The sequence below is a fragment of the Mus caroli genome, unplaced genomic scaffold (genome assembly GCF_978045245.1).
Source record: "Mus caroli unplaced genomic scaffold, Mus_caroli_1 scaffold_6, whole genome shotgun sequence".
In the NCBI taxonomy this organism is placed as follows: domain Eukaryota; kingdom Metazoa; phylum Chordata; class Mammalia; order Rodentia; family Muridae; genus Mus; species Mus caroli.
In genome coordinates, this window is record NW_028227261.1 from 112,127,064 (window position 1) to 112,137,773 (window position 10,710).

General features: G+C 49.3%; 1 protein-coding gene across 3 annotated transcripts; it reads right to left on the reverse strand.

Annotated features, from left to right (window-relative positions):
* Positions 1-1,544: 1,544 nt before the first annotated feature.
* On the reverse strand, positions 1,545-10,574 carry Fam221b (family with sequence similarity 221 member B). Of its 3 annotated transcripts, none has more exons than XM_021160416.2 (7): positions 10,005-10,574; positions 7,222-8,074; positions 6,925-7,068; positions 2,600-2,710; positions 2,231-2,428; positions 1,986-2,105; positions 1,545-1,621 (listed from the first exon to the last, which is right to left on the reverse strand). In XM_021160416.2, exons 2-7 carry the CDS (start codon positions 8,072-8,074, stop codon positions 1,584-1,586), a joined length of 1,464 nt encoding a protein of 487 aa, XP_021016075.1. In that variant the 5' UTR covers positions 10,005-10,574; the 3' UTR covers positions 1,545-1,583. The 3 variants fall into 3 exon arrangements, with proteins under 3 accessions (XP_021016075.1, XP_021016074.1, XP_021016078.1); XM_021160415.2 differs by having other exon boundaries at positions 6,925-7,083; XM_021160419.2 differs by lacking the exon at positions 6,925-7,068.
* Positions 10,575-10,710: the final 136 nt, after the last annotated feature.

Consider the following 10,710-nt stretch of genomic DNA (forward strand, 5'->3'; position numbering starts at 1 on the left):
CCAGAGGGTTGATATGTCACCATATGATGTTTGCCCTGGGGTCCTAGTGATCTAGGCTGTATCCCTTTCTTTACAAATGGCCTTTCTAAATATGAGGAAATGGAAGGTCACCTTGCCCTTGAGCTCTAGATGTGAGACTTGAAAGCTGCCCCGGAGAAGGGCAGGAGATAAGTGGGGCTGGGATGAGAAGAGGGTGGAGATCTGATGGGGTCTAAACTCCAGAGCTGGGTATTTCTTTGGGTTTTGACACAGCAGGTTACACAGGCTATTTGTTTTGTAGATCCAGCAAAGAGGGAACCTAGCATCACAAGGCCCACCAGTGTCAGACTGTCCTGTGGCCAAAAAATAACCTACGGAGTTCTGACACTCCCTGACATCCACAATTTTGACCCTGACTCAAACCTGACCCTGGCATGGACTCCTTATCCCAAACACGGGCCACCACCTGCAGCTGCTCTCTGCAACCTGCCTGCTCCTCCTGCCCCGTGCTGCCTGCTCCTTGGGTCCCGTGCTGCCATCTCCGCGGGCCCCAGTGCTGCCTGCTCCAAGGTCCCCGTGCTGCAGTGCACGCCATACACCTGTTCCTGGACCTCAAAGTCATCACTTTGATGACTCCCATCACCTGGCAGTTGTTCCCTGGCATTGCTTTTCTCCACTTGAGACATCTTCTCCCTTCACTTTTTCAGTCCCATGTCTTTTGCCTTCTTTTCCTCACTATCACGACAGCATCCCATGTGCACCCACTAATTTAAACTTCCCCTTTCATCTCTAAGCAGATTCTCACTTCCAACCCCACGAATCCTACATGCTGCACTTGTCCCGTTTCCTCCAATTCCTTCCATCATCCTCCCCCACTGCTCACTTTTCTTGTCCAGTCTCCCACTGACCACTAACTCACTAATTCTCTTTCCCAGGGAGTGCAGATGCCATCAGAAGGGAACTTCTAGGAGTCCCTGCTCCCTGCATCTCACACTTCCGTGTTTTAAGAAATGAAGTGTCTCTTCATCAGAGCCTTAACCTCATCCTCTTTCTTCCACACCTGAGATCGTGTCTCACCAAGCATCTCTCCCCTCTTCTGCACCCTTCAGGATCCTTTTGTATATGGCCTTTTCCCCTGTTCCTTCTTAAAAAGTTGTTACCTTGATCTACAGCCTACTTTGGGGGTTGTCTGATTTCTTTCCTCTACGTCTTACCCAACCTCCTTGAAGGGACTCCTTCAAATTCATGAATATTTGGAGTTTCCCTCCACCATGGCAGTGTAAAGCCACTGCCCAAAGTCTCCAACGATCTCCTAATTTCAATGTCTTTGTCTTATGGAATTCCAGGTACAACACAAACCACTGCCTAGTCTATTTTTCCACTCTCCTCTTGGCTCTTTTGAAGCCAGTCTCCTGGTGTCAAGACCAGGAGCTTGAAAGTAGCCACGAGAAAGGAAGATGGCTGGAGTCAGCCTTCGTTGGGCTCGGTGCTATCTCTCGCCAGTAGTTAGAGCTGAGTGTAAACTGAGTCTTGACGCTACCTGTTCCATAGAGAGCCAGGTCAGATTCTATTGGTTTCCACTTTATTGCTGATCTTGCCTAGGCTCAGTAATTCCTGTGCCAGTTCTTGATGTTGTTTGCTCCTGGAGGAGGGAAGAGCAGAGGTGAAAGGGTCAGGTGTGGGGATCACTTGGGCCAGGGAATGCAAGGGATCTAGGGTGGGAACTGGGGTGGCCAGAGACACCCTGAATCTGGAGGGCCTCAAGGTAGAGTTGGTGAGGATGACATCTTGAAGGCAGGCATCTCTGCAAAAGGCACAGTCTATTCCTGGGGGGTGGGTGTGGGTGTGGTAGAAGGCAGTGCAGGCATGGGATGCAGGCATGGGATGCGGGGTAGCCTGGGGACATAAGACCCAGAGAGGATGCGGGAGAGTGTGGGAGTGCCTTTCTGCCTGGCCTTCTGCTTACAGATGCTGGCATGGTCCCCTGTCCCATGTTGTTCCCTCACCATAAGGTCTTTTTCCTTTTCGCCTGGTATCCCCAGTCTCAAAGAACGTCTCATGTTCTTCCCAGCGCCGGTCGCAGGCCACACAGAGGAAATTAGACTCAAAAGAGGGGCAGAAACAGCCTAGGGTAAAAGAGCACCCAAAAGGAATATAAGGGATTATAGGACCTCACCTCTTCCTTACCACACGCCTATCTTCACCCCATACCCCTTCTCCACTCCCAAACACCCCTTTGTACTAGAGTTACCACGGTGCCTGCAGGGATGAGCGCCGGTGGCTGCATGTTCTTCGTGAGTGTGTTTACAGCGACATTGGGCCCTCCAGGCCTTGGGGTCGAAGGTGGCCCGTTTCTTGAGCCAGAACTCACCCACCTCCTCTGGGCGTGACGGGATAAAACAAAACATGAGGCACCTGCACTGGCTCACACTGCAGGGCACTGACAGATCTTGGAGAACGGAGATGATGGTCGAGCATTAGAAACCAGCCCCGGGCAAGACCCGATCTTTCTATGCAGATCTCTCCCGGATTCACGTTCATTTCTCTGTCTCTCCCTTCAAGAGACCAGAATACAGTAGCCCCTCCATATTTGACAAGAGTCTGGTAACTTCTTTCCTACCTGAGATGATCTGGTGTTCTCTCAACAAATGTCCACAAAAGCACTTGGACTCATCTCCTATCCGGAAACAGTCCCATAAATAATGCGGGCAGCGCCAGCCAATGTAGATACCTACATATGGAGTAACAGGGAAGACTGAAAAAGGAAAAGAAACCCTAAACTCCCTACAAGTAAGTGTTCAGATGGATCCCCTGGAGTCGGGGTGGGGAACGTACCGCCTTACCCTGCTACCCTGCTCACCTCCGGCTCTTAGACTTTTTTTTTTTTAAATGATTTTCTTATCACAAAGAATCATTGGTTCCCTTCCCATCCTGGGATCCACTCTTTGCCAGCCTATGAGAGATAACTGAAGGCGGGCTTCAGTTTTGGAGCAGGGAGATTATAGAAAATATTGAAGGTGAACACGAAGCCCCTGTGACTGTAGGGTTTCTTACCTCCTTCCCTCTCCATGCCAGAGCCCAACCTTTCTGAAGTGTCAACGGTGAGCAAGAGATAAGCTAACTGGCCAAGAGGATAGTAGGTGATAGGCATTGGTTCATGAGGAGAATTGCCAGTGAAGGACCCTGGAGAAAGGCTGGAAGTTGGCCAGATCTGGTGTGAAGAGGAGGGAGAATGCCTGCTCCCTCCCTGGCCAGGTTGACACCCCTGCAATGCCCCTGTGTTCTAGTGTCGTGTAACTAATGCTCGCAATGATTCTGAGAAGGGTGGCCGAGGGCTCTCCAGGGGTCAGGAGAAAGGGGCCTATCAGAAGTCATGACCCTAAGATCAAAATAATCTAAGTTGTGAGGAATGGAAAGGGCATCAGGAAAGAAAAGGGAAGCTAGTGTCCCTGAATGTGGGCACCGACAGGCAGTTACAAGACCCCGGTTTTAGCTGTGAGGGCTGAAAGAATTCAGCTTTGTGGCAAGTCCTGTCACCAGCCAAGGACAGGGCTAGGCAGAGGTGACAGGAAAGCTGGACAGCCCCCTGCTTCTTCATGAGAGCAGAAACTTTCCTAATTTCTAGTCCAGACTCTAGCCTGAGTCCCCATGGAGGAGCCGTAGCTATAGGGTCACGCCTGTTGAAAGTCTCAATGGAAGCAGCACCTCTCCTAAAAGTTGTCCCCAGCTTCCCCACAAGGGCAGGATCTATATTTTCATCTATAGCTCTAATCCTGCCAATGAAGGAGACGTCAGAGAGTATAGACCTCCTGACTGACTGACTGAACAAATTCCTACTGTGGCATAATCCACAATTCTGTGCCTCAGCCCAGGCGTTCTTATCTTACCCATAGGTTCTAAGGTTCTAAAACCTGCTCAGGTATGTCTTTTGGCTCGGCTGCTTCTGGATTGATGCAGTCTGTCTGCAGTGCCAGGACCCTGCCGTACCCGGAATGTTTGATGGGGAGCACAGAGAGCAAGGTCACAATGGGCAGGACAGAACCAGGGCTCCACTAGAGGAATTCTGAACTTTCGACAAAAGCTAAACCTAGTGGCTGAGAGGGTGATGGGTACACATGAGCCCGAGTCCACCGGGAAGCTCAAGGCTTGGCCGGCCTAAGCATGAATGTGGGAATTAGTATCTAGCATTCAGATGAAGAGTATGAAGAAAGGCTAAAGAGAATCCCTCAGATCCCGTCCCGTCCCGTCCCATCCGGTTCAGTCCTATTCTATTCTACACCCTTTAAGTGGGGAAGCTGGGATCTGGCTCTGGATTCTATTCTCTGGTTCCAAACTCTCCCGGTTAGAAGTGGACTAGGCAGGCAGAGGAGGCATTCTGACTGTGCAACTGTGTAGCCTTGCTTGCATGTCGGCTTTTGATTTCTAGAAGGCTTTCATGGTACATACAGTTGTCTTTACACAAAGGATGCTTCCACCCTAGCCATCTCCGGGTCTTCGGACCCACAGGGCCATCCTCACCAGCATGTTCCACTAAACACATACCCAGCTTTCACCTCAAACCCTCTCCAGCTTGTGCCCTCAGTTTCCCCAGGTTTGTGTGTGCCCCGCACCTGCTGTTTCAGGCACTCGGTTTCGCTCAGTCAGACACTTAAGCCAAGTGTCACTCCAGGTAGTTAACCATTTTCAACTCACTCTACACACCCAGAGATCCAGTTATCAGCTTTACCTTGTTAGTGTCTCATGAATCTCCCTCTCTCCCTGTCCCTGCCTTCACCCAGCAACGTTCTTGATTATCACTGGTGTTTCAGTGTGGTCTTCCTGTGTCCAACCTCGCTGTATTCCATGTATTCTACCGCCAGAGTAGTCATTTAAAAGCACAAATATGCATGTTGTTATCCTTTTTAAAATATTTTGGTGATGCTTGGGTGCCCTTGGGACGTGACAGTGACTCATCACGTTGGCACACAGATGCCTGCACAGTTCTGTATTTCCAGAGCTGAGCTAGGGTTCCCACCAACATTCTTGCATCAGGCAAAACACTACAGTCTTCTAAGACTTCTTGTCCGGTCAAGTCCTTCTATTTTACTTAAATTTTTATTTTGATAGGCTCTTTTTGTTATGCCATCCAGGCTGGGCCTGGAACTCACCATATAGACAGCGATAACCTCAAAGATGTGATCCTCCTGCCTCAGCCTACCAAGTGCTGGGATTATAGCTGTGTGTCAGCACACTTGGCTTGTCTGTCTCCCCTCTCCTCTGAGATACTAACTCTGACACTTTTTCTTTCCAATGCTGAGTAGTCTAGTACCAGAAGTGGGTAGCTCTTTCCTCTGTCCCTGCAGTACCCTGAGCATAACAATTTGCTAGCCTAAATTATAATTGCCATTCTACTTATTGGCATTGATTATTAGAGTGCCAATTATCTGAGAGATCCTTGTTTTGCTAATTTTTTTGGAGACAGGGTCTCACTGTGCAATTTGAGGGACAGTTTTATCCTTGAGGCCTTTCTTGTGTCACTGCTTGCACAACTAAAACTCAGTGCTTGGGTACAGTTGATGCATAATAACTGTGGAAAGAACTTAAAAACTGTGGAAGGAACTTAGGAAGAGTTCACATTTCACATTTCTATGCACATCACATACATTCTTAGGGAGTCTCTGATCAAGATCTTCATCAGAAGGATACAGACCTCAGGTAACTTAGGGTGGGATTAAGTGCACAAACCATTTGTTTAAGCAGGAAAACAGACATTTAAAACTAAGAAGAAATAGAGATATCTTAAATAGTAAGGAGTGGACAGGAGGCTCTAAAAGGGGACCTGAACAGAACCTGAATTTGAAAAACAAAACAAAACAAAAAAAAAACCCAAAAGTAACAGTAATAGCTGTTAACTAAAGAGAGATTTCACTATCAGTAGAAACCCAGAAACAAGTGAGACTTTAAAAATAATAGAGATGAAGGGGAGAGGGTCCATGCCTGGAGGTGTGGCTGAATAGATTACAAACGGAGGATAAGGATAAAGGATTTTCTAGTTGTCTTTGTATCTTAGTCTTGTTGACATATTTCCACCATAACCATGAGCGGAAGTAGAAGGCTCAAGCAAATATTGTACCGTCGATTGAATTTATCTAGGAAGTCGAGAATCTCAGAGGACCAGAGTGGCTCTCTTACTAAGATTAATAATCCTGATAGATTGTGAAACCCAGTAACACAGGTAGACATGCTTACACATAGTGTGCCCCGTGTTTACACAGTGCATCTGCACACCCATTACAGAGACACTGCTTCCACTCACAGGACTATCAGGTGTTCTCCATGGACTGGGGATATAGCTCAGTGGGCAGTGTGCTTGTCTAGCATACCCAAAGCCCCAGCACCATGTCAAGTCAGCTGTGGTGGCACACACATGTAACCCCTGCACTCCAGAGGTAGGAGTAGGAGGATCAGAAGTTTAAGGTTATCCTTAAAGGTCATCGTTGTCTATATATATAGAAAATTGGAATGGAAAGGACCCCTCAGTGGTTTCAGGCACTCTGATGATCATGGATTTGGCATGGAGAAATGACAGTCTTTAGTGGAATAAAGGGACCAAAATCCTTTGACATATTCATATGGGGACAAGGCTCCTAGAAACTGTCCAAGGTCCTGGGACCTTCGGGTCGCTCGGGTATAGATTATCAGGGTGCTGTATCTGGGGCTGACCCCCCCCCCCGCCCCGATTCTTCTGTTGGTAACAACTTCAGTTACTTTAGTACATCTGTCTATTGCTACTTGGACCTCATATGAAATCTTCACTTTTTTTCAGGATAGCCCACCTGCTCCCCTTCCAGATTCCAGGCAGGTGGCATGGCCATTCCCATATTGAAGAGGCAGGTTCCCAAATCTGTTGGATTGGAAGCTGTCTGTGGGCCTGTTACAGACCTCTGGAAGGCCACCTGGGCTCACCTGTCTGGATGGCCTTCAGGGTTGAATCCTTCTCCCACTGGAAAAGATTTTTCACCTGATCATCAAATTGCTCTCTGTGCACTGCCTTAGCCATTTCCACCAGTTCTGCCCGCTTAGCAGGGACCACTGGGCGGCTTGTAACACCTGGGAAGGGAGGGGCTGAGTAACCAGAGGGGAGAGAAAATGCCTTAAGACTAAGAGGACTCACATGCAAAAGAGTAACCCAGTCCCCCACTTCTGGGTAAGTCAAGGGTAGTGCAAAAGCCACAGGGACAGGGGAAAGGTAGGAACAGTTACCACCAGCTCTTTTCTCCTTCTTCTTCTTTGCACGAAGCCCAGGCTTGGCTGCAGGGATCTTACTAGTACCCACTGCCAGCTCATCTTCCCCTGCTTCCCCCTCCTTTGTAGATCCGTCCTCCTTGGCCTGGGTTGGTGATTCTGAAAAGGAGTGCTTTGGAAAGTGCTCAGATTCAGGGGCCTGGGTCTGTGGGACTTTATCAGAGGTAAGCTCATGGGAGGACTCAGGGATACTGGCTGTTGGTGAGACCTCAAGAGGTTCTTTTTGGACTTCGGAGATGGGACTCTCATACTCTGGGATATTGGCCGTTGGTGAGACCTCAAGAGGTTCTTTTTGGACTTCGGAGATGGGACTCTCATACTTGGGGATACTGGCTGTTGACGAGACCTCAAGAGGTTCTTTTTGGACTTCGGAGATGGGACTCTCATACTCTGGGATATTGGCCGTTGGTGAGAGCTCAAGAGGTTCTTCTTTGACTTTAGAGACAGGACTGCCATAGTCAAGCTCCTCCAAAGGAATCTCGGCGATGGCTTTTTCTAGAGAGGTCACAGACTGAGGAGACAGTTGGGGTGGTAGGGAAAGAAGCCCAGAAGAACTGGACTTTACAGGAGGAGTTCCGGAGACAGAAGAATCCTGGAGGCCCTCAGAGCCCTTGGTGTCGGCATTCAGGGGGGCAGGTGTTTCAAGATGGATTTCTGGAGGCTGGAAATGTTTCTGCGAGCCGGAGGGCTGTAAGGGAGTTTCATGGGTAGTGGCCTCGTACAAGTCTTCAGCGTTGGGGTCCTTTAAAGAAGGCTGTTCCTTTGCATCCTGAGTGTCCTGAGGGCCTTCTGTGGTCTGATCTGCTTCCATCTAGTGGCAGAATAAGGTACAGGCTCCATTAGGCTGAGGCTGGAGGGTCTATAAGTCAGAGCAGAGCCCCAGGGTTCACAGATGGTACAGATAAGGAAAAAAAATTAGTAGTGCACCTAAGACATTACAAGTAAGAAAGAAGTCTGAATTTCAGGGTGTCCCAGGAGGGCCTCTCATGTAACCCCCCCCCCCCACAGTACTATTGTAGGGTGGCAGGGAGCTGGAATTTAAAGATGGAGCAACAGAAGCAGGAGTCAGAATCTCATCAGTAGATGGTAGCAGAGGACCATGGCCCAGGAGGGAGCCCCAACACAGCTACTTTGCCAGTCCAAGTGCAGGGTGTGGGGCATGTCTTAAGATCCTGGAATTGTCGCTCTGAAGTGCCCGAGTGGGGTTGGCTTCGAAGAGCCCAGGAGAATGCCACAGAACACACAGCTGTTTTCCAGGGATACCAGCCTCCTTCCTTAATCTCATTTATGTGCAAGGCTTCAACTACTTCCAGCTACATGCTGTGTCCACTTGTGTTCCCCTCCTACCTCTCTCCCCTCTTTTTCTTTTGAAGGCCTTGTAGCCCAGGCTCTTTCTGAACGCCTTATAGGACTCCTGCCTCGGTCTTGCGAGGATGACATTATAAAGGTGCATCACCGTGCCTGGCTACCACTGGCTTCTAAATCTGCATCTCTAACTCGGATCTCGTTATTCCCTTGCGCTTTAGGTGCACATGCTAGGTCTTTCCCAGGGAAGTCCCACTCCCTTCAAACCTGGAAACACATGTCTTACCCTAGTCTTCTGTAGTGCCATCTGCAACTAGCACTACTCCTAATCTTCCAAACACGCCCCAAATGTATCTCTTTCTCACCGCTCCCTTCAATTTGTTCATGTTCTCATTATTTTCTGCCTGGCGGTACAGTACCATTGGCTCTCCACTACCACCTCTGCATATCCACCCACTCAACCTTTCACTTAGGACACATTTTATAAACAGCCCCAACTAATACTTTACTCAGGCACCATGTATGCATCTGGGACCAGATGAGCTTGAGAGAGAGGCAATGCAACACACAGGAGCAGAATGGATGGCTTATCTCCAGGATGCTGTGAAGAGGGAGGATGCTGAATTCACCCTAGAAAGATCCAGGAGGGAAGCTCTTTCCTCCTCCAGCAAGAGCTTTTGAACACACAATCTCCTGAACCAGCCTAATGGATGACATCCAAGTTTCTTGGCCCTGACTGGCAAGGTCTGTTATCACCACCTCAGACCCTTTCAGGTGCTAAGGAATGAACTGAAGGCTTTTATATGCTGGCAAGTGCTCTATCGTGGAGCTACACCCAAAAACCCTTGGTATTTTGAGACAGGGTCTCACTACAGGCCTGGCTGGCCTAGAATTTGGACCAAGCTGGCTTTGAACTGGCAATAATTCTCCTGCCTCTAGTTCCCAGGTACTGAAATTACAGGCCAGTGCTATCACTCAGGCTTCCAACACAGACCCTGTCATCTGTACAAGTCTATCATCATTTGTAAGTGCTACTTAAGGATTCACGTGTTTCACTGATCTGTAGTTTGTCCCGTGCCTCAGAGACAGTATTAGCTACCTTGAGATATTGCATCTTAAGCTCATTAGAGAGATCTCTCAGCAGAAGACCTGGGATTAATTCTCAACATGGCCACTCACGACCGCCTGTAGTTCTAGTCCCAAGGGTTCTGACCCTCTCTTCCAGCCTCCACAGGCACTGTACTCATGTGGTGTACAAATATACACGCAGGCAAACACACCCATACACATAAAATAAAATTAAAGGTTTGTTTTTTTAAAAAGTAATGGGTGAGAACGCGGACAAAAGTAGAGGACGTGCCGGGAGGGACAGATGGTATTAGGAAAAGTGGCAGGGTAAAGGGCTGGGGTGGAGGGCTGTTTGAAAAACTACCTACCTCTCTGCTTGGGCTTGGTGGTCCCAAGTCCTTAGGTCAGGATCTTTACCTGGGTTGGCGGGGGAAGTATTGATTCTGACCTACGGAATGGTTTTGCTGTTGATGAGCCAGGCTGTAGGTGCTAATGAGAGGCCTTGCTAAGTTTGTTTGGGAAGGCTTAGGCACCTGCAGACCTTAGCAAAGGGACTCTGGCCCCAGTTGATAAAGGCAATAAAGGGAAGGAAGAAGAGAGGTCCAGGACCAATGAAGGATGCGCTCTAGAACCCAGGACAGGCTTCGATCCCCAGGGCAACAGAAATGCCAAGTAGTCTCCAGGGCAACAGAAGTCTTCTCGTCATCTCCGGGCATGGGTGAGGTTTCCTGAGAGGGCTGCTTTGGATCTAGTTGGGATCAGAGTTGAGTGAGTCTCTCTGTAGGCTGTGCAGACCTAGGCATGGGAGGAACACGGCCCGAGAGGAGCCTGATTTATTGAGTTTCTGGAAGGTTTCTGTACCGTGTGTGTGCCGCGTTCACTGGGAGATGTGGACCTGAGAGGTGACCCAGGGCCGGGCGGTGAGGCTTGAGACAGAGGCTCTCAGGTAGGCAGCGCAGCAGGCTTCAGTTAGAGGCCAATAGAATTGGGTAGGGGCGGGCTTTGCTGAGAGCGGCCAATCGCATGGGGCGCGGGGCGGAGCGCCAGGCGAGCGTCACGCCGCGGCCGCCGCGG